At 45.9% G+C, this 24,903-nt stretch overlaps 1 protein-coding gene across 2 annotated transcripts in view; it reads right to left on the bottom strand.

Moving 5' to 3' along the window:
* Positions 1–1,949: 1,949 nt before the first annotated feature.
* The window catches only part of LOC126419043 (atrophin-1-like), a 396,149-nt gene continuing 373,195 nt past the window's right edge, over positions 1,950–24,903 (bottom strand). For both annotated transcript variants that reach the window (XM_050086112.1, XM_050086113.1), the window contains exons 3-5: positions 21,470–21,857; positions 17,127–17,494; positions 1,950–2,840 (exon numbers count right to left, since the gene is read on the bottom strand). In XM_050086112.1, coding sequence (XP_049942069.1) covers positions 2,364–2,840; positions 17,127–17,494; positions 21,470–21,857 — 1,233 coding nt within the window. In that variant the 3' untranslated portion in view covers positions 1,950–2,363. The remainder of the gene's footprint in view (positions 2,841–17,126; positions 17,495–21,469; positions 21,858–24,903) is intronic.

The following is a 24,903-nucleotide window of genomic DNA, read 5'->3' as shown; positions in this document are numbered from 1 at the left end:
GTTTAGTATGTATTTTCTGCAACATAGCACAAGTACTCATAAATACATATTCCTAAAATGTCAAATTTATGGTTGGTATAGTACGTTCTGTACAGATAAATTTGTTCTTTCATCACCACAATAAGAGAACTGTCATTTCAGTAGTACTGTAATGTTTTGCTTAGATCTGTGATTGTGACTTTGTAGAGATACTGTAAGGTGGAAGCTGAAGGATGTGGAACAATGAAACAAAATAGCTAACATACATATGCATGATGCAAGCAACAATAAGTATTTCAATGGTTCTGATATTGACAGAAAAAATCTTACAAACCAATTTCCAAATTATTCGTATATGTTCAAACTTGATAGCCAAGCTGACTGTATTCTATTAATGACATTTTTACACTGCCTTATAGTGTTAATCGAATTCAGACTTTCAGTCCAGCAAAACTCTGTGATGAACCAGGAAGCCTGAAACAGTGTCATGTAAAGAAACAAGTGACAAAGGCTCTGCCATGACTGAGGACCTTTTTTGTGAGATAGCCATAAAATTTTAATTATCATTTCAGAAAATGTAGTTAAATAAAAATTTGTTTGTGTGCAGTATATCCTCCCAGTCCTGTTACATAATGAAATCACTGCGCTACAGTACCATAGCACATCACCAGAACATGAGCCAGATCACAATGGTGCAGTCCATCTCCACTTTGTCAGTAGGCTACACCATTTTGTTTTGGGCACTCTACCAGTGTGCTTCAGTACTTTCCAACAATGATTTCATTGTGTACCAGGACTGCAGACTTGCACCTACAAAGAAGGAAGAAATACATTACCTAAATTAATTTGTGGAAGGTGTCAGTTAGAACATTATGAGTAAATCTGGTATTCACATGGGGTGTGGTTGCGCAGCATTTAATTCCTTTTTATCTGTCGCAAACCATAGCATAACTGTATCATGAGATGGGTAAGGAAGTTCTGACACACCAGTTGTCGAAATGTGTAATTAAATTTATTTGGAGACATGTGTTTCTGAAAGACACAATCGCATCATCAAGAAGCAAATTCTATTAATGCCACCATTAATTATGAACACTGTACCATGATACGTATTATGTTTCACACGTGTGACAATGCATGTTTGCCATTTGTTTATTTTTGATTGTGCCTAATGGCAACGAGGAACGTGGGATAAAGTGGCCTGCATGGGAAATGGCCCAATACATATTTTTTGCCATGAACAGTGCTGCAGCCTGGTGAGAACTGGTCAGACTAGATGTAACATACATTTTCAGTCTGACAGAAGACGTTTGTCCTACTATTTTTGCGTAAAATTTTTCTAATTTTCAGTTGTCTGATGTAAGGTAAGTCATTTGTATTGTTCTTGTTATCTCATATATATGCTGAATAATATATTTTTACGATATGAGTGTTTAAACAATGCGTTTTAGGCTACAAATGAAGTTCTTTGTTGCTTCTTTCAGTGTGATGGTTTGCTCTGTGAACAACTAATGCTGACAAGGTGACTGATGGGGGAAAGTGACCACGGTACTTGGAAAGAGTGGTCAAGGTTTCTACTCCAATAACAGTTACTTTCACATATCAAAAACAATACTACAGATGAGATAGAGTTTTATACTCTTTTATATACAAAGCTGTCATCCATCATTCGATCCCTCTAAGGGATTTTGAGTTAATTAATGTATAATAATTAAGACCACCTCTGTTCTCTTATATTTAGCGTAATACAAACACGACTGGAAACGGTCTGCTGCAGGTGCTTGGTATTATTTCTGATATTAGGGCATCAAATTGCCTAGGAAATACGACCAGAATTCAGAACAACGGCTTGGCATCCTGTTGCAATGCCACATTATCTGCTTCGGTAGGGGAAAATGGACACTATGTAAGCCTTCAGAAAAATGGATATGGTTCCTATATATATATATATATATATATATATATATATATATATATATATATATATATATTCCTTTTTCACTTAAAAATGTGTGGTATGCTGTAACACACTTCTTTAGAATGGCCACTTTACCTCACGTTTTTCTAGTACTTGATAGTGGTGTCGTGTGTTGCTGAAACACATTGTGTTGGAAATTAAATAAATGACACATTTGAGCACTGGTGCGTCTTGATTTACGTTTGTCTTCCGTTCTTCGACAGAGCTCTATTGCGCCAGCCTTTACGATGGGCAAATTTTGTGATCATGACTATATATAAGATCGTATCCTCACGCAAGGACGGGAAAATTCATCAGCATTAATTTTTACCCCTGGCAGCTCAGTAATCAGCGCGGAACGCCACATCTCGTTTTTGCATTTCGCGTCGCGGCGCACTTTCTCGGCGGTGACGAAGGAGCGGGGGGCTCAGTCGACGACTTGGACGGTGGCGTAGGCGCTGAAGGTGACCTTCTTGGGCTCGGCGCGGCAGTCGGGGCGGCGCGCCTTCTTGATGACGGACTTGAGGCGGTGTCCGCCGGCGCCGGCCAACAAGTTCTCCGCCGACCGGAAGACGTCGGGCGTGCTGCGCCTGCGCGCCGCCGTGCCGTACAGCGAGCACTGCTGCTGCTGGAGGTGGTGCTGGGGGTGGCCGCCGCCCCCGCCGCCTCCGCCGCCCCCCACGGCGTCGCGCAGCCGCTGCGACAGGCCGCCCAGGAACCTGGCCGCCTCGGCGTAGCGGCTGCTAGCGGCTGAGGCAGCCGCGGCTCGCCTCGGCCTCGGCGGAGACTTGCTGCGGCTGCGCGGCTGCGTATGCGCCTGCGGCTGGGCGCACCACGCGCTGCCGCGCACCACGGTGTACTGCGGCCACGCGCTGCTGGGAGACACCAGCTGCCCGCGCAGGACCTGCCCACACACACAAACACATCTACATCCATACTCCGCAATCCACCATACGGTGCGTGGCGGAGGGTACCTCGTACCGCAACTAGCATCTTCTCTCCATGTTCCACTCCCAAACAGAACGAGGGAAAAGTGACTGCCTATATGCCTCTGTACGAGCCCTAATCTCTCTTATCTTATCTTTGTGGTCTTTCCGCGAAATACAAGTTGGCGGCAGTAAAATTGTACTGCAGTCAGCCTCAAATGCTGGTTCTCTAAATTTCCTCAGTAGCGATTCACGAAAAGTACGCCTCCTTTGCTCTAGAGACTCCCACCCAAGTTCCTGAAGCATTTCCGTAACACTTGCGTGATGATCAAACCTAACAGTAACACATCTAGCAGCCCGCCTCTGAATTGCCTCTATGTCCTCCCTCAATCCGACCTGATAGGGATCCCAAACGCTCGAGCAGTACTCACGAATAGGTCGTATTAGTGTTTTATAAGCGGTCTCCTTTACAGACGAACCACATCTTCCCAAAATTCTACCAATGAACCGAAGACGTCTATCCGCCTTCCCCACAACTGCCATTACATGCTTGTCCCACTTCATATCGCTCTGCAATGTTACGCCCAAATATTTAATTGACGTGACTGTGTTAAGCGCTACACTACCAATGGAGTATTCAAACATTACAGAATTATTTTTCCTATTCGTCTGCACTAATTTACATTTATCTATATTTAGAGTTAGCTGCCATTGTATACACCAATCACAAATCCTGTCCACGTCATCTTGTATCCTCCTACAGTCACTCAACGACGACACCTTCCCGTACACCACAGCATCATCAGCAAACAGCCGCACATTGCTATCCACCATATTCAAAAGATCATTTATGTAGATAGAAAACAACAGTGGACCTACCACACTTCCCTGGGGCACTCCAGATGATAACCTCACCTCCGATGAACACTCAACGTCGAGGACAACGCACTGGGTTCTATTACTTAAGAAGTCACGTCGCGAGACGGTCAGCTGGCGCTCCCTCCACTGTACAACCGATACTGGAACACTTCTGCTCTTACGTGTCGTACGATTTAAAAAACTGAAGGGTCACGTTTTTGAAACTCCGCCAGTCCGACGCAGAAGTGTGAAATTCGGCTAAATGTATAGTTGCGTTTACCAGAACTATGGTTCGGTAGTTTTAGAACACTACATAAATGATTTAGTAAATGGTAGGATTTCCGGGAGTGTTGGTAGCATTGGTAGGGGAAGAGAAACAAATCAGTGTGTGAGAGAGAATATGAAAGTCAATGACTTCGCTTTGTGTTTTGTTTGTTTGTTTTGCATATTATTGGAAACACAAATCGTTCATTATTAGTCCACTGTTTATTTTATGCCCTTGCAAAATATAAATTGCATCAGTTCTGCGTTTTATGTAATCACAGCAATTGCTTTTGATGAAAGTACAGCTTTCATGCACACAGGGTGAGTCACCTAACGTTACCGCTGGATATATTTCGTAAACCGCAAATACTGACGAACCGATTCCACAGACCGAACGTGAGGAGAGGGGCTAGTGTAATTGTTTAATACAAACCATACAAAAATGCACGGAAGTATGTTTTTTAACACAAACCTACGTTTTTTAAATGGATCCACGTTAGTGTTGTTAGCACATCTGAACATATAAACAAATACGTAATCAGTGGCGTTTGTTGCATTGTAAAATGTTAATTACATCCGGAGATATTGTAACTTAAAGTTGACGCTTGAAACCTCCGACGTTCAGTTGCGTGTTGTAACAAACATGGGCCACGGTCGGCGAGCAGCATCTGCAGGGACATGTTTACGATGAAGACCGTGTTTACGAGTGTGGCTGTAGTGCACTGTTGTTGTTTGGTCTAGCTGTCGCAGTGTCCGCATGTAGCGCTTGCTGCTATTGTTATTCTGCATTCGTCTCCGCACGCAGACCAACTGTAGTACACCGTGTTACCAGACGTCTGTGATAGTGTAGTGTTGTAGGAACTGTGACCATGGTGTATTAGAACTCTGAAAAGGCGGAGATGATACTCATCTATGGCGAGTGTCGACGAAATGCAGCTGAAGCCTGCAGAGCGTATGCAGAACGGTACCCGGACAGAGAGCATCCAACGTGCCGCACATTGCAAAACATCTACCGCCAACTGTATGCAACAGGTATGGTCGTAGCACGCAAACGGGTCTGTAACAGGCCCGTCCCAGGAGAAGCGTGTGCAGTTGGTGTGTTAGCTGCTGTTGCCATGAACCCACACATGAGTACACGGGACATTGCGACAGCCGGTGGACTGAGTCAAAGTAGTGTCATGCGCAAACTGCATCGTCACCGCTTTCACCCGTTTCGTGTGTCGCTACATCAGCAATTACATGGTGATGTCTTCAATCATCGAGTGCAATTCTGTCAATGGACATTAACAGAGAATGCGTTGCAGTTCTACCTGTTTACCGATGAAGCGGGTTTCACAAACCACGGGGCAGTGAATCTACGGAACATGCATTACTGGTCCGTGGACAATCCTCGCTGGCTCAGACAGGTAGAGCGACAGCGACCGTGGACTGTAAATGTATGGTGCGGAATCATTGGCGACCACCTCATTGGTCCTCACTTCATTGCAGGGGCCCAAACAGCTGCAACATACATCGCGTTTATACAGCATGATCTGCCAACGTTGCTCGAAAATGTCCCACTGGAAACGCGTCGACGTATGTGGTATCAGCATGATGGTGCACCTGCACATTCCGCAATTAACACTAGGCTGACCCTTGACAGGATGTTCGACGGGCGTTTCATAGGACGTGGAGGACGCATAAATTGGCCAGCCCGTTCTGCTGATCTTACACCTCTGGACTTCTTTCTGTGGGGTACGTTAAAGGAGAATGTGTACGGTGATGTGCCTACAACCCCAGAGGATATGAAACAACGTATTGTGGCAGCCTGCGGCGACATTACACCAGATGTACTGCGGCGTGTACGCCAGAGATTGCAATTGTGTGCAGCAAATGATGGCCACCACATTGAACATTATTGTCCTGACATGTCGGGATACACTCTATTCCACTCCGTAATTGAAAACGGAAACTACGTGTGTACGTGTACCTCACCCCTCATGGTAATGTACGTGTGCGTCAGTGAAAAAGACCAATAAAAAGGTGTTAGCATGTGGACGTAATGTGCTGTTCCAGTCTCTTCTGTACCTAAGGTCTATCACCGTTCCCTTTGGATCCCTACGCAATTCGGTGCTCTCCGATACACACGATCGAACAGCGGAGGAGTGGTACTCAAGCGTAAACTTTAGGTTACAATATCTCCGGATGTAATTAACATTTTACAATGCAACAAACGCCACTGATTACGTATTTGTGTATATGTTCAGATGTGCTAACAAAACTAACGGGGTTCCATTTAAAAAAAACGTAGGTTTGTGTTAAAAAACATACTTCAGTGCATTTTTTTTATGGTTTGTATTAACCAGTTACACTAGCCCCTCTCCTCACGTTCGGTCTGTGGAATCGATTCGTCAGTATTTGATGTGGTTTACGAAATATATCCAGCGGTAATGTTAGGTGACTCACCCTGTATATGAGTGTATGTATGCATGGAAGGTGTACTTGTAGCCTCGATCAGGTAAGATCGTAACTGCATTACCTGTATGTTGATTGAGTTGCATACCTATTGGGCGTTATCTCATTTTTATCGCTTTGTATGCACATACGATCAGTGTCCCACTGGATTCACAGAGAAATTGGAGGCTGTGAACGATCTAAAAACTGACACAGGATATATACAGGGCAGTGTAACCTACGGAACGTTTTCTTCTACATAGTTATTCTCCTAAATATAAACAGTATTTATGGTATAATTGAAATTTTCGATGATTTGTAATGTGGAACCAAGGGATATTATGGTTTAAATTAAAAATAAACACAGATTTATCACTTAGCACTAGAAAATGCAATACCTTCATATATATGAGTGTATGTATGCATGGGAGGTGTACTTGTAGCCTCGGTCAGATAAGATCGTAACTGCATTACCTGTATGCTAATTGAGTTGCTTACCTATTGGGCGTTATCTCATTTTTATCGCTTTGTATGCATATACGATCAGTGTCCCACTGGATTCCCCGAGAAATTGGAGGCTGTGAACGATCTAAAAACTGACGCAGGATATATACAGGGCAGTGTAACCTACGGAACTTTTTCTTCTACATAGTTATTCTCCTAAATATAAACAGTATTTATGGTATAATTGAAATCTTCGATGATTTGTAATGTGGAATCAAGGGATATTATGGTATAAATTAAAAATGAACACAGATTTATCACTTAGCACTAGAAAATGCAATACCTTCAAAAACAAAAAACAAAAACCGCAGTATCCTCAAAAAAAGTAAGACAAAAGATGTGAACAAAAAAATCTCAAACATCGCTTCAATATGTCTATAAATATATAGATAGAACGTTTTTCATCATGATATATATATATATATATATATATAATTATTTCTCATCATGACACACTCATATGTATATATATCATGATCCAATTGAACGTTTTACATCATGATCTATATGAGATTTTTTTGTTCACCTCTTTTGTTTTATTTCTATTGAGGATACTGCGGTTTTTTTTTTTTTTTGAGGATATTTTATTTTCTAGTGCGAAGTGATAAATCTGTGTTCTCTTTTAATTTATACTATAATATCCCTCTATTTCACATTACAAGTCAACAATTTTTGGATAAAACCTGAATTAGACATCGGCGATTTCAGTTATTCCATAAATACCGTTTGTATTTAAGTAACAGGCAGCAGAATAACTATGTAGAAGAAAAAGTTCCGTACGTTACACTGCCCTTTATATATCCTGAGTCACTTTTGAGACCATTCACCGCCTCCAGTTTCTAGGGGGAATCCAGTAGGACACTGATCGCATAGCATACAAAGCGATAAAAATGACGTAACGCCCAATAGGTATGCAACTCACTTAACGTACAGGTAATGCAGTTACGATTTTATCTGATCGAGGGTACAAGGAATACTGCTGTGGACTACGATTATTGATGATAGTCTACGGTAGCCTACTGCAGTTTAAGAACTCTAGTTACACGTCTACAGCCATCCTCTGTGATCGCGAAAAAGAGCGGCGCCCTGCAACATCACCCACAGGCTCAGTGACACTTCAAACAGCAAGGTGTTGACATATGTGAAAAAGGTCAGAGGTGTAAGGTGGGTTAATGATGTCACGTTTGCATCAAATTTCACCACACTTCTGCCCAATGCCATTATGGACGTGTCACCTGATAGGAAGGTCGTCATACCCACTCCTGGCCATTATTCACCCTTTATTGACGGCCGTGCGATGAAGTTTATAGCGGTGACACTCAGCGTTGTAATCACGCAGTTTTGCTATGTGTGGTCGAGGAAAATATTTCAGACACAGCATCGCTCAGAATCGACACGAAAAGCCCTAGGAGGAGGCATAAAGGGCGTCGATAAAATCCCTTGGGGCGTTCATTTGCACACATTTCGTGGTCACCGAGCGAGGTGGCGCAGTGGTTAGCACACTGGACTCGCATTCGGGAGGACGACGGTTCAATCCCGCGTCCGGCCATCCTGATTTAGGTTTTCCGTGATTTCCCTAGATCACTTCAGGTAAATGCCGGGATGGTTCCTTCGAAAGGGCACGGCCGATTTCCTTCCCCATCCTCCCATAATTCGAGCTTGTGCTCCGTCTCTAATGACCTCGTAGTCGACGGGACGTTAAACACTAATCTCCTCCTCCTCCTCCATTTCGTGGTCGAAAACAGCAATTTGGAGTGATGTGCAACATAATGACGTTGCTGACAATCTTTGATATTGCTGAAATCCACCGGACGATTCAACTCTACTCTAAGGACGCTGTGGTACTGTAACCCAATTGAAAGTGAGTTGACTCCTTTGGAATTCAGCGCTGCCGCAATCTTTGCTCTGATATGCAGGGAGAAACCACTACCGAATGTCCAAAACAATTTGACGAAATTTGAACACGATCCGAAGCAACGAAGTGTGTTTAGGTTTTTTTTTCAGCTCTCTTGTTTGCGCAGTCATGTCGCGTGATCATGGGGGTGGGGGTGGAGGGTGGGTGGGTGGCGATATTGACACGTGACATGCATGGGGGCGGGAGGGGGGGGGGGAAGGCAGAGGGTCCCTCTAAGACTCTCCAGATACACAACACACTTGGTGCAACCCGTGGACATTTGTTGGGCACTTTAAAAATGTTCCCGTGCAGAAACAACCATTCACTGATTCCTGGATGCCGACATGACAGGCATCCCTTTCGGCAATCTTCAGATTCTGCATGCCCACGAGCAGACGCTATAACAGCAGTGTAGCGCTACATAGCTGTAGGATATCGAAGGGATTGTCTGCCCACAGGCACCTAAGAATCTGTGAAGAGTTGTCTCCGTATAGGTACATTTTTTAAATGCTCAAGAAAGGTGCGTCAGTGGCGCCAAGGGTGTTACCAAACTTGGGGAGCCACAGAATGAACCTTTGCCGTTTTTTTAATGGATATGTCAATGTTACACCCCGCCATATGAGCACAAAGTGCGAGAACCAGGAGTTGAAACACCCCGAAAGCTCTTCGCTGCTTCGAATCACGTTTAAATTTCATCGAATGAGTTTGAAAGGTCCCTAGTGGTTTCACCATGTATACCAGAGCAAAAATTGCAGTCGCGTTAAACTCCAAAGCGGTCAACTCACTCTCAATTTGATTACAGCCCTAAGATGCCCTTCGTAAAAAATTGAACCCTCCGGAGGGTGTTAGCAATGTCATGGATTGTGAACAACGTCATTCTGTTGCACATCACTCCAAACTGCTGTTTCTGACCGCGCAATGTGTGTAAGCAAACGCCCCAGGGGAAGGGGCAGTTTCATCGACGCCTTTTTACCATGTCCTGAGTCCTCTTATCATCGATTCTGAGCGGTCGTGTCTCTGAAACGTTTTTCTCGGCTATCCATAAGAAAACCACGTGATTTCAACTTGCTGTTCTGAACTCCGTCACAGAGGCACCAAAAAAAGGGGTGAAATGTGGGCAAGAGGGAATGTGTCGATCTTCCCATCGTGTGTCTCTTTCACGGTGGCGTTGGGCAGAAGTATGGAGCAATTTTGTGCCAATGGCACTTCGATAACCCACAGCAGAGTTCAGGTGAACTTTCGAGCTTTGGTCTTTTCCTGCACGGGACAGGTGAAAATGTGTACACTGACCGGGCGTCGAACCCGGGATCTCTTGCTTACATGGCAGACGCTCTATCCGACTGAACCATCGAGGACAGAGAGGGTAGTGCGAGTGCAGTGATTTATCCTTGGCACGCTCCCTGTGAGACCCACATTTCCAACTTGTTGGCCACACACTACATTTGTAGATCCCGGGTTCGAGTCCCGGTCGGGGCACACATTTTCAACCTTCCCCGTTGATATTTATCAACGCCTGTAAGCAGCTAAAATGGTCTGCATTTCATTGTAATTTCATTAAAGAGGAAGGTTGTAGGCACCTTTGCGCCAAATTTCTACATCGTAATGGGAACAATTACGGAGTTTTGAAAAAGTGGCCCTTTAATTATGTTGACTAGTGTACTTTGAATCGAAGTATAATATTGTGCAACGTCGCTACGAGGTACGCAGACGAATGCATCTGAGTGTTTTGAGCAACACATGCAGAAAAAATGGGCAAACCTTTCTTACATCAACAAGTAACATGCCACTGGCAGAAGCACTACAAGACAACTTTTTAGTGTGACCCTGCCTTTATTGTATTAATCATTTATGCTGTTGATAGTTCTACATATAAGTATATAGATAGAAACTCCGTAGATCGCATGTTATTTGATTTATTGAGTAGCTCCGTTTGTCATACGCGAGCATCCTCAGATCTGTGGTACTTACAGTGTATAGCAACACGTGTGATTAAGTTAACCAAAAAGACTCGACTTAAAGAAACGATTTCAGTTCGGTTACTCAGCCACATTGACGTACAACTCTACTTTTATCCATTTTCTGATGATAAACTTCTTTGTTGAAGATAATAGCTGTTGTCGATGTGTTGGTTTCTGCGCTATTAATGAAAGTTAGGAAACGAGATCGTATTTAAATTGAAAGGACAAAAGTTCCGAAATAGTTTTCATCTCGCAAGAGGAAATATTTGTGTAAGAGGGAAAAATTTCTTGAATGGGAGTCATGGGGTGGTTTTCTGCTTACCGTGAGGTAGCCTTAAAAGCGGTAGTCGGTTTTTTTGTATATATATTCGTTATTTACATGGCCCCTTTTGCAGGCAAGCCGGCAGCAGCCAGGTTACTTCTCTTCGGCCTTCGGTTGACAAATAAAAGACATACACAGTAAATTTTTGTGATGATAGAACGCATGACAAGATGATGGTGGTGTTTTTTTTTCGCTCAGTGATGACCAAGACGATGAGGTTGGGGAATGTTCCTGGTTTTGTATGGTATAACATCTGAATGAGAAAGGTGTTGAAGAGGATGTTATGAAAAGAGTTTATGTGATTGTGTATTGTAGTCGGGATGTGTAAATTGCGTTCCATTTCTCCAGATGCACGGTTGACAGTTGCCGCGCGGGTTTAGCCGAGCGGTCTAAGGCGCTGCAGTCGTGGACTGTGCGGCTGGTCCCGGCGGAGGTTCGAGTCCTCCCTCGGGCATCGGTGTGTGTGTTTGTCCTTAGGATAATTTAGGTTAAGTAGTGTGTAAACTTAGGGACTGATAAACTTAGCAGTTCAGTCCCATAAGATTTCACACACATTTGAACATTTTTTTTTTTTTAAATTGCGAGATTTTTGGATTATTCAGACAGAACAGGGAGGATTGGAGCCTTAAGGAAGGGACACTTGGTGTAGCCTATTACTGGTAGAAGAAGTACAACTCAGGGATTATCCTACAGTCTGCGAGAAGGAAGGGGTTAAAAAAAGTTACTCCAGAAGAGGGTGTAGACTTTAGAGTGATCTTAGACGAAAGGAAAATGGGATACGCTGATATACGCGTGACAGCATGTCAGGAATCTCAAGGATGGGGGAGGGGAGATACAATATAGTGATAAGGAGGGTATAACTGATAAATTTTGGGAGTAGTGTAAGTTCCCGCAAAAATTCCATAAGTGAGGTTGAGGCAATTTATCTTTATTTTGTCTCGTTTGGTAAAAGATGATATAGCTGGAACGTGAGGTTTCATGCAACTGTATTGCTTTAACAAGTTTTGCTTAGATTGTAGAGGAATTACGTCTGCTCCGACCGACTTTGGAGCGGTGAGGTAAGAACGGTAGCCGAAGACAGCGAAAGGACAATTTCCATTCGAAAGCGAACTGGCGACAGTCGACGAGACTGGCCAGGATGACACAACGTCCGTTGGACGGTCCTGTGGCTCCACCGCCGTTTCGTCCGCGCCTCAGCGCTACGGAGGGCCGCAGCTCTCGCATTAATGAAAAGACTTTCTCCTCCGCCGGGAAGGCGGGCCCCGCTCCACGCGCTGTGGCTAACGACTGCCCCCGCAGCCAGATTACGGGGCCGTCGCCGCGAGGAACTGCTAGGGCAGATCTTCTGTCTGTTAGCGTAACAGGCTTGCGGAAGAACGATTTAATAGACAGAGCGTCTTCTGTGAACGCCGCGACGGCTTTAAAATAAAGTTATTCGCAAATACTGTCAGCTTAAATATTACACTCGTACACTCTTAATTTCTCTTACTGACTTCTCAGAGAGCTGATCTTCTCGATATTCGCCATTCAAAAAGACCTGGACCGATAATACTTCTCACAAGGGAACCTCCCCATCGCACCCCCCTCAGATTGAGTTATAAGTTGGCACAGTGGATAGGCCTTGAAAAACTGAACACAGATCAATTGAGAAAACAGGAAGAAGTTGTGTGGAACTATGAAAAAATAAGCAAAATATACAAACTGAGTAGTTCATGGCAAGATAGGCAACATCTAGGACACTGGGAACGCAGAAGCGCCGTGGTCTGGTGGTAAAGTGAGGAGCTGCGGAACAAAAGGTCCTTGGTTCAAATCTTCCATCGAGTGAAAAGTTTAATTTTTTATTTTCAGTTTATGTGACAAACTCTTATGTTTTCATCACTTTTTCGGGAGTGATTATCACATCCACGAGAAAACCTAAATCGGGCAAGGTAGAAGAATCTTTTTACCCATTCGCCAAGTGTACAAGTTAGGTGGGTCGAAAACATATTCCTGTCATGTGACGTACATGCCGTCACCAGTGTCGTATAGAATATATCAGATGTGTTTTCCTGTGGAGGAATCGGTTGATCTATGGCCTTGCGATCAAATGTTTTCGGTTCCTATTGGAGAGGCACGTCCTTTCGTCTACTAATCGCACGGTTTTGCGATGCGGTCGCAAAACACAGACACTAAACTTATTACAGTGAACAGAGACGTCAATGAACTAACGGACAGATAATAACTATGCAAAAATAAAGAAAGTAAAATTTTCACCCGGGGGGCGGGGGGGGGGGGGGGGGGGGACTTGAACCAAGGACCTCTACTTTTACAGCTGCTCACGCTACCACGGGACCACAGCACTCCTGAACTCATGTTCTCCTTGATGTTGCCTATGTCGCCCATGGACTACTCAGTTTGTATATTTTGCTTATTTTTTCGCAATTCCACACAACTTCTTCCTGTTTTCTCAATTGATCTGTGTTCAGTTTATCAAGGCCTATCCACTGTGCCAAGTTATAACTAAATCTGAGGGGGGTGCGATGGGGAGGTTCCCTTGTCAGTTTTTGTGTCAGGCAGTGAGTTTTCTCGGAATTCCATTCACAAAGACCTGGACCGAAAATACTTCTCAGTCTTTGTGTCAGGTAGTGTGTGTTCTAAATTATCTACATCTACATCTACATGGATACTGTGCAAATCACATTTAAGTGCCTGGCAGAGGGTTCATAGAACCACCTTCACAATTCTCTATTATTCCAATCTCGTATAGCACGCGGAAAGAATGAACAGCTACATCTTTCCGTACGAGCTCTGATTTCCCTTATTTTATCGTGGTGATCGTTCCTCCCTATGTAGTTCGGTGTCAACAAAATATTTTCGCATTCGGAGGAGAAAGTTGGTGATTGGAATTTCGTGAGAAGATTCCGTCGCAACGAAAAATGCCCTTCTTTTAATGATTCCCAAACCAAATCCTGTACCATTTATGTGACACTCTCTCCCATATTTCGCTATAATACAAAACGTGCTGCCTTTCTTTGAACTTTTCGACGTACTCCGTCAGTCCTATCTGGTAAGTATCCCACACCGCGCAGCAGTATTCTAAAAGATGACGGACAAGCGTAGTGTAGGCAGTCTCCTTAGTAGGTCTGTTACATTTTCTAAGCGTCCTGCCAATAAAACGCAGCCTTTGGTTAGCCTTCCCCACAACATTTTCTATGTGTTCTTTCCACTTTAAGTTGTTCGTAATTGTAATACCTAGGTATTTAGTTGAATTTACGGCTTTTAGACATACAGGTTTCCTTCGTTGTTTACATGTCTGAATTCTGTCTGGGCACCGAGCGAGGTGGCGCAGTGGTCAGCACACTGGACTCGCATTCGGGAGATGACGGTTCAATCCCGCGTCCGGCCATCCCGATTTAGGTTTTCCGTGATTTCCCTAAATCGCTCCAGGCAAATGCCGGGATGGTTCCTGTGAAAGGGCAAGGCCGACTTCCTTCCCCGTCCTTCCTTAATCCGATGAGACCGATGAACTCGCTGTGTGGTCTCCTTCCCCAAACAACCAACCATCTGTATGGGCGTCTTCAATGCAATTTTTGAAATGTACTCGTAGTTGCGAATATCGACAAGCATAAGCTGGACGATGGCATGACGACAATGAATATTTATACTGGACCGGGACTCGAACCCGGATTTCCCGCTTACTGTGAGCGGCCATTTACCATTAGGCTGTTCGAGCACTCTTCAGGGTCAGACGAAAATGTGCATATGTCGTCAAGCATGCATCTACATCATGCACTCGTAAGTCCATTATGTATACCAGCGGAAAAATGCTCCTACCAGAGCACAAAAAATACCAGTATGTTCCTATTTATTCAAAAAAGCTCTCTCACGCATTCAGTCCAGTTCATTGTCATTATCTTTAAGTGTCTCTCTAACTGTCACTGTCTGCACAATCCTCTTTGTTCTATCCTACTTCTGCAGTCTCCCTCTTGCTGTCCCTTGCTGCTAATTTCTCATTCTTTCCCCCTGCTGCTGCTGCCTCTTCTCACTGTCTATGCCTCTCTCTTCCTCGTTGTCACTGTCATACACTCTGTCTCTCATTATCGCAGGCTCTCATTCACTCCCGTTTTCTTTTTATGCTACCTCTCCCGCTCAGGCACTGTCTCCTTCACTTTTCTCCTATTCTCCTGGCACTGTTCTGTCACAGTCAACTGAGTTCCATTGCTGCTCCGTTCCTCTATTTCTCTCACACTGCCGTTGTCTCCTTCGCTCTTTCTATAACACAACTACTACCATCTTCCAGCATTTCTTCCTTTTCCGTCTATTAGTCACTGCCAATGTTTACTTGTCCTTTAGCGTAAAAAGTCGTGACTATGTTCGTGTGTCAAAATTTTTTGGAAAAATTTTAAATGTGATGAGGAAGGTAGAATGAGGTAGGGACATATCCATATTTTTTGTGCTCCGATAGGAGCATTTTCTCTCTAGTTCGTTTCTTTTCCACGTTGCAGCAGGACATGTAGCTAATGTGAAAAGAAATGCATTGGTCAGTAAAGTTTAGATAGTTTACTTACGTCAATCTGAAATAACGCAAAATTAGTTTTACACCTCAGACCAGATTTTATGTGCAAAAAGTTGTTGCTTGTGCTTTAGTACTGTAACACGGGGTTACCAATAATATCGGAGACGTTTTACAGCACATTTATCCGTGGTACGGCACTTTATAAACGACAGTTTCGCCTCACAACCCATTTTACGTGCGAATTTTACGTATACAAGTAGGGCAATTCTGATCATGAGTATTTTACACGGATAGAGATATAAAGAAAATTTTCAAAATTGTTTGAGATTGGGATCATACGAATATATGGTAAAAATGACAGCCATTTGCTGTTCATAGACGCCTTCGAATCCTCAGTTGTGTTTTGGTCCGCTGTTGCCGGCCGTTGTGGTCGAACGGTTCTAGGCGCTTCAGTCCAGAATCGCGCAACTGCTACGGTCGCAGCTTCGAATCTTGCCTCGGGCATGGATGTGTGTGATGTCCTTTGGTTAGTTCGGCTTAAGTAGTTCTAAGTTCTAGGGGACTGATGACCTGGGATGTTAAGTCCCATATCACTCAGAGCCATTTGAACCATTTTTGGTCCGGTATTGATGCCGGAAATATAGTAAAAAATCTTTTTGGGGGGTGTTCTGAGGAACCGCCCATGAGCTAATGCTGCCTCCATAAGTTCCATCAAGGCAATCGTACACCACGTTAAATACAAAAATGATCAACCGGTTTGCTCCATTTGCCTAAGTATAAGGAAGTTTGTAATATTCATATTTGGATGCTGTACTGTTGGCTAATGACACGCCGCATGGGATTAGCCGAGCGGTCTAGGCGCTGTAGTCATGGACTGTGTGGCTGATCCCGGCGGAGGTTCGAGTCCTCCCTCGGGCATGGGTGTGTGTGTTTGTCCTTAGGATAATTTAGGTTAAGTAGTGTGTAAGCTTAGGGACTGATGACCTTAGCAGTTAATTCCCATAAGATTTCACACACATTTGAACATTTGGCTAGTGACACTAAAGCGATCCTTCTGTTCGGCATACACATGCGCTCTAACCGAAAGTCTATCCAAAACAACTGATCCTACCTTTGTATCGTCGACAGAACCCGAAATATGAGCACCGGAGTATCCTGTTTATATGCGTGGCGTTTTGGAACACATTCGCTATGCATGCTGGTGCATGCATATCCATTCCGGTACAGGAGAAGTATTTTAATTGAAAGTCGTTTGCCCAATACATGCGGATACATATGATATTGCAGTGCCTGTGTTGTCCGGAAGTACGATACTATGTTCTTTCGGAGATGAATGCATTGAACAAGACGGGCGCGGTAATATCGTATCGAATGCAGTATTTTCACCGAAGTAAAGTTCAGTACCGAAGTCATGATGTTTAGACCATTAGTAAGTAAATGAAGCGAAATGAATACCGGAACACGTTACAACTCACGTATTGGCTCGTATCACATTATCAGGATGTGAAGGAATGAGACTAGACTCAGACTGCTCACCTTGTTGCGATCCCCCTTGGAGCCGCCTGAGGGTGGGTGCTGCTGCTGCGCAGGCGGCGACGGTGGCGGGGGCGGCGCGGGCGCCTTGTGGCTCTTGCGCGCGAAGCGGCGGCGCTCGGGCCGCTGCGGGGGCGGCGGGGGGCTGGGTGGCGGCCGGGGGCTCCACACTTTGCGCAACTCTGCCGCCTCCAGCTGGTCGGAGCGCGGGCCCAACACCAGGATGGGCCGTTGTTTACCGGTGGTGGCGGGGGCGGCGGGGGGCGGCGCAGGCGCTTCCGGCGTGCTCAGGCTGATGATGCTGGACGGACCGCTGGCCGTCGACGGGCCGCCGCGGCCGGGGGCCGGCTGCGACTCCTGCAGCGGCGTGTCTGCGGAGAGGACTCACAGTGCTGACAGCTGTTTACATGTCACCACTTTCGAAATAAACAGTATTTCTGTCATTAACGGTAATCACATGGTGGAGAGAACCTTTTCCTAGAAATCTGTTGGAGCAGTTTTAGACGACAAACAACCAAATAACCGATTTCAGACACCATGAGCTATCGCAAGATTTACAGTATAGTAGCTGTGAGCTTGGATAAGAAAGTGGAGGCTGTGGTGTCACCGCCAGACACCACGCTTGCTAGGTGGTAGCTTAAATCGGCCGCGGTCCATTTAGTGTCGCCACTGTGTGATCGCAGACCGAGCGCCACCACAAGGCGGGTCTCGAGATACGGAATAGGACTCACCCCAGTTGTACGACGACTTTGCTAGCGACTACACTGACGAAGCCTTTCTCTCATTTGCCGAGAGATAGTTAGAATAGCCTTCAGCTAAGTCCATGGCTACGACCTAGCAAGGCGACATTAGCCTTACATAGTTGATAGTTATCGTATGAAATGTCTCATCAAGAACGATGTATACAACAAGGACGATTAAAAGTTAAGTATTAAAACAGCTACGTACTTTTCTTGTTACCACTTATTACGTATCCTGTTTCAGACCTCTATCTAGCCTAAGTGAGAGTACGCGTGCCTTTCGGCTACTTCAGTGTGGCGTAGCTGTCTTGTTACGCCACAACAGAGGAATCATACAATGCGGACTTCCACCACCGGTATGTGCGTCATTGATGATTTTTATTTTATGAGCTTTAGGCCGTGGTCCTCTGCATATTTCTCTGCCTAATGTTTCGTCTTCCAACACTAGACATCATGAGAGGTTATAAGGACTGTGGAGTTTCATACATAAAAGAGGTCAGATGGCCGAACTCTTTATACACTATCTGATCAAATACAGCGGGGCACCGTTAAGTATGCGAAACTGACCCTGCACGTCACGAGAGGCAGGCCGGGAGTATTGTGCTGTTGATGCAGAAGTGTTAACAGCAGAAAAGATCGATCAGGGGAGCTCAGTGAGTTTGACAGTGGACTTGTCATTCGATGACACCTGCGTGGACATTTCGATTGTCCAGTGGGGGCATTTCAATGTCTCTAAGGCTGCACAAGTCACCCGTTGGTGGTGTGATTGTGTAGTGGAAGCGCAAAGATATAATGACAACTAAACCAACGCCAGGCAGACCGCAGGCAGCGTAGAACATTTTGGTAGGAGGTTACAAAAATTGCGTGGAATTAGCGGGAGGTGTGAACGGCGAGTTCCAAAGTGCTAGCAGCAGTCCAACTAGCAGAACTCAGGAACTTAAAAATAGTCCGGTACAATGGTCGACCAGTTTCTGAAGAGTAATCAGTGCTAGTCCAAGCTTAGGGCAACTGTAATAAGCGACACCACTGGGCAGTGGATGATTGGAAAGAGTACTTTGGAGTAATTAATCGTGCCTTGCAGCACTGGTAACAGCGGTTCCCGTCAGATCACCGAAGTTAAGCGCTGTCGGGCTGGGCTAGCACTTGGATGGGTGACTATCCGGTCTCCCGAGTGCTGTTGGCAAGCGGGGTGCACTCGGCCCTTTTGAGGCAAACTGAGGAGCTACTTGATTGAGAAGTAGCGGCTCCGGTCTCGGAAACTGACATACTCCCGGGAGAGCAGGGAGAGCGGTGACCACATGCCCCTCCATGTGACGCCTGTTGGCTGAGGATGACATGGCGGCCGGTAAGCACCTATGGGACTTCATGGCCTGTTCCGGAGGAGTTTAGTTTTTAATCGTGCTACAGCCAGTGACAGTTCGTTTTTCGTCTGTTCCTCTATTGTACGCAGTACACAATGCTTTGGAACTCAAGGGTGATTCCTTCTGCTGATTTCATGCAACTTTTTACAATCACTTTCTCAATGCTCGACGGTCCCTCGCCGTCAGTATGTGAGTCCTGCCTGGTCTTGGTTCAGCTGTGGTTGTTCTTTCACGTTTCCACTTCACTATTACATCACAAAAAATCGACTTCGGCAGCGTTAGAAGGGGTGAAACGTGCCTGATAGATTTGTTACTCAACTGACACCCAATGACCAGTACACATTCGCAGTATTACCTGTCTTGACGACCTATCCAGCTGTTATCATTTCTCTACTGACAACAGAGACTACCCATTTCAGCTGATGATGAGTCTTTCGGACTCCTTTTATACTGGTGGATCCACCTGTCGTGACATCTCCTGGTCAGTCCGCATTACATAGCGGTGTCGGGAGACTTTTGAGCAGACAGTGTACATCTCGATAGAGGACAGACTCATATCGACATCCGTGATAATGAATTCCTTGCCCCCTGCTTATGGAATTGAAAGTGCCAGCACAGAGCGGCCTCAAGAGCAATAGCAAATAAAGCAAGCCCTTTAAATATAGCTGATGGATTCATTCATAAAAAAATTAGTAACTGCTGGCGTCTGCCGATTATTTGAAGATGGACATACCATACTATGGAGAGGAACACTGAATCATGAGCGGTGACTGGAAAACTGGATGCATGGTACGAATAGTTCGATACAGTTCCCCACAGTCGTTTAATGAACAAAGTAAGAGCATATGGACTATCAGACAAATTGTGTGATTGGACTGAAGAGTTCCTAGATAAAAGAACGCAGCATGTCATTCTCAATATAGAGAAGTCTTCCGAAGTAAGAGTGATTTCAGGTGTGCCGCAGGGGAGTGTCGTAGGACCGTTGCTATTCACAACATACAGTGTGGTCAGCAAATGTCTGAAGCGCTTGTAGGGGTGTTGCAGGGCAGGTTGTACTGAGAAAATGTTAAGAAAAAAATTCGATACGTTGCACAGTTTCCGAGTTATTTAGCATTGAAGTTAGCCAATCGGGGCGTCGCGCGCATAAATTCAAGTTTCAGCTAACGAGACAAAGAACTCGTTGGGCAACACCGCCCCTGTGAGGCCGCTTGAGTGTGAGCGCGCGACGCCCCGATTGGCTAAATTCTATGGTAAATAACTTGGAAACGGAGCAACGTATCGAATTTTTTTCTTAACATTTATGCCTTAGTACAACCTACCCTGTAACATTCCTACAAGAATTTCACACATTTTCTGACCACCCTATATATAAATGACCTTGTGGATAACATCGGAAGTTCACTGAGGCTTTTGCGGAAGATGCTGTAGTATATCGAGAGGTTGTAACAATGGAAAATTGTACTCAAATGCAGGAGAATCTGCATCGAATTGACGCATGGTGCAGGGAATGGCAATTGAATCTCAATGTAGACAAGTGTAACGTGCTGCGAATACATAGAAAGAAAGATCCTTTATCATTTAGCTACAATAGCAGGTCAGCAACTGGAAGCAGTTAATTCCATAAATTATCTGGGAGTAGGCATTAGGAGTGATTTAAAACTGGATGATCATATAAAGTTGAACGTCGGTAAAGCTGATGCCGTACTGAGATTCATTGGAAGAATCTAAGGAAATGCAATCCGAAAACAAAAGAAGTAGGTTACAGCACACTTGTTCGCCCACTGCTTGAATATTGCTCACCAGTGTGGGATCCGTACCAGACAGGGTTGATAGAAGAGATAGAGAAGATCCAACGGAGAGCAGCGCGCTTCGTTACAGGATCATTTAGTAATCGCGAAAGCGTTACGGAGATGATAGATAAACTCCAGTGGAAGACTCTGCAGGAGAGACGCTCAGTAGCTCGGTAAGGGCTTTTGTTGAAGTTTCGAGAACATACCTTGACAGAAGAGTCAAGCAGTATATTGCTCCCTCCTACGAATATCTCGCGAAGAGACCATGAGGATAAAATCAGAGAGATTAGAGCCCACACAGAGGCATACCGACACTCTTTCTTTCCACCAATAGTACTAGATTGGAATAGAAGGGAGAATCGATAGAGGTACTGAAGGTACCCTCCGCCACACACTGTCAGGTGGCTTGCAGAGTATGGCTGTAGATGTAGAATAGGTTTGAGACGTGAACTTACCCCTGGCCACCTCTAGGTGCGTGACTCCATCGCCGTCGGTCCTCTGCAGCAGGTTGAACCTGGCGACCACGGCGGGCGCCTCGAGCCGCTTGAAGACCTGCTGCTGCTGGTGAGGGGAGACTCTGGCCGGCTCCACCCTCTGCTGGGACTTGGCGCTGCCCCCGCTGCTGGTGCTGACGCTGCTGCTGCTGGAGATGCCGGAGGACAGGGAGACGGCCGCCTGCTTGCCCACCGGCGAGGGAGACGGGGACGATGAGTACGAAGAGGAGGGCGACGGCGACGGCTGCGCCAGCGACGAGTAGGCCGGCGGCCGGCCCGGCGCCGCGGCGCCCTCTTTCCGCCGGTGCGGGTGCCGGTACTGGTCCAGCTTCAGTCTTCTGCTCACATCCTGCACACCACACCGCCACTACACTCACTTCCGCCCGCGGCACTGCCGTCACACCCACAGAGGTAACCACGGCAACCAACGGTGGTTAGATCACTGAAACTCATTGTACACTGCCGAAAAAAAATGCCACACAAACAAGGAGTTGTGCGACATAAACGAAAGTCGGTAGGCGCGTTTCCACATCTGAAACGTGATGTCTATTGACATTTTGTGTCGGTCGTATCAGAATGGCACTACTAGCCCCACTATGGGGATGCAAAGCAGGGTTACTTTACGCTACTGCCCATTAAAATTGCTGCACCAAGAAGAAATGCAGATGATAAACGGGTATTCATTGGACAAATATATTATACTAGAACTGACATGTCATTACATTTTCACGCAATTTGGGTGCATAGATCCTGAGAAATCAGTACCCAGGACAACCACCTCTGGACGTAATAACGGCCTTGATACGTCTGGGCATTGAGACAAACAGAGCTTGGATGGCGTGTACAGGTACAGCTGCCCATGCAGCTTCAACTTGATACCACAGTTCATCAAGAGTACTGACTGGCGTATTGTGACGAGCCACTTGCTCGGCCACCATTGACCAGACGTTTTCAATTGGTGAGAGATCTGGAAAATGTGCTGGCCATGGCAGCAGTCGAACATTTTCTGTATCCAGAAAGGCCCGTACAGGACCTCCAACATGCGGTCGTGAATTATCCTGCTGAAATGTAAGGTTTCGCAGGGATCGAATGAAGGGTAGAGCCAGGGGTCGTAACTCATCTGAAATGTAACGTCCACTGTTGAAAGTGCCGTCAATGCGAACAAGAGGTGAACGAGACATGTAACCAATGGCACCCCATACCATCACGCCGGGTAATACGCCAGTACGGCGATGACGAATACACCCTTCCAATGTGCGTTCACCGCGATGTCACCAAACACGGATGCGACCATCACGATGTTGTAAACAGGGCCTGGATTCATCTGAAAAAATGACGTTTTGCCATACGTGCACCCAGGTTCGTCGTTGAGTACACCATCGCAGGCGCTCCTGTCTATGATGCAGCCTCAAGGGTAACCGCAACCATGGTCTCCGAGCAGATAGTCCATGCTGCTGCAAACGTCGTCGAACTGTTCGTGCAGATGGTTGTTGTCTTGCAGACGTCCCCATCTGTTGACTCAGGGATCGAGACGTGGCTGCACGATCCGTTACAGCCATGCAGATAAGATGCATGTCATCTCCATTGCTAGTGATACGAGGCCGTTGGGATCCAGCACGGCGTTCCTATTACCCTCCTGAACCCACCGATTCCATATTCTGCTAACAGTCATTGGGTCTCGACCGACGCGAGCATCAATGTCACGATACGATAAACCGCAATCGCGATAGCCTACAATCCGACCTTTACCAAAGTCGGAAACATGATGGTACGCATTTCTCCTCCTTACACGAGGCGTCACAACAACGTTTCACTAGGCAACGCCGGTCAACTGCTGTTTGTGTACGAGAAATCGGTTGGAAACTTTCGTCATGTCAGCACGTTGTAGGTGTCGCCACCGGCGCCAACCTTGTGTGAATGCTGTGAAAAGCTAATCATTTGCATATCACAGCATCTTCTTCCTGTCGGTTAAATTTCGCGTCGTTAGCACGTCATCTTCGTGCTGCAGCAATTTTAATGGCCAGTAGTGTAAATGCATGCTGTAATGGTCATGAGCGTTAGTTACCATTGAGATTGGACTTAGTGAGTTGACGTCAGTCAAGGACGCCTTTAAGGCGACAAAGATGCCACTATCAACCCCTCACCAGGTCATGTAATACGGCTACGAGCAGCTGGATATTCCTTCTGCCATATTGCAGAACGACTTGGCAAGAACGTAGCCAATGTACATGATTGCTGAATGTGGTGGTCACGAGAATGTACGGTCGCAAGAAGACCGGGCACCGGCCGGCCACATCGAGAGGAAAGACCGCCGTGTTCGTCATATGGCTCTGGCGCATCGTACTACATCTGCAGCAGCAATTCGATCGGCAGTTGGCACCACAGTAACACAAAGAACTGTTACAAATCGGTTACTTCAAAGGCAGCTCCGAGCCACACTCCCTGCAGCGTATATTCCACCGCCCCAGACTACCGCCACTAGCCACTTCAGTGGTGTCAAACGAGAGCTCTTTGAAGGGCAGGATGGAGGTCTGTTGTGTGTTTTCTGATGAAGGATAGTTGCCTCTCGGTGCCAGTGATGGCCGTGTGTTGGTTAGAAGGAGGCCAGTTGAGAGCCTACAATCAACCGGCCTGCGTGCTCGACTCACAGGACCCACACCTGGAGTTATGGCATCTGGTGCATTTTCATATAACAGCAGGACCACTCTCGTGGTCGTCCCCCATACCGTGATACCAAAACTGTAAGTAAGTTTGATGATTCGATCTGTTGCACCCTTGCACTGCCATTCGTGAACAACATTTTAGAGGGTGAAACTTCCTGGCAGATTAAAACTGTGTGCCGGACCGAGACTCGAACTCGGGACCTTTGCCTTTCGCGGGAAAGTGCTCTACCAACTCCTTTCTTCCAGGAGTGCTAGTTCTGCAGGTTCGCAGGAGAGCTTCTGTGAAGTTTGGAAGGTAGGAGGCGAGGTACTGGCGGAATTAAAACTGTGAGGACGGGGCGTGAGTCGTGCTTGGTTAGCTCAGTCGGTACAGCACTTGCCCGCGAAAGGCAAAGGTCCCGAGTTCGAGTCTCGGTCCGCCACACAGTTTTAATCTGCCATGAAGTTTCATATAAGCACACACTCCGCTGTAGAGTGAAAATTTCATTCTAGAAGGGGGTGTTTTCCAACAGGACAAAGCTCGTCCATGTCCTGGTGTCGTAACCCAATGTGCTCTACACAGTGTGAACATGTTACCTTGGCCTGCTCGATCACCAGATCTGTCTCCAGTCAAGTACATGTGGGAGATCTCTGGACGACGACTGCAGTGTCATCCGCAAACATAATCAACCGACCCCGTATTGACCGACCAGGTGCAACAGGCGTAGGATTCCATCCCACAAAATGAAATCC

This window comes from Schistocerca serialis, chromosome 9 (genome assembly GCF_023864345.2).
Source record: "Schistocerca serialis cubense isolate TAMUIC-IGC-003099 chromosome 9, iqSchSeri2.2, whole genome shotgun sequence".
NCBI lineage: Eukaryota > Metazoa > Arthropoda > Insecta > Orthoptera > Acrididae > Schistocerca > Schistocerca serialis.
Note: the sequence above shows the minus strand (reverse complement) of the source record. Positions and strands in the feature narration are given on the sequence as shown.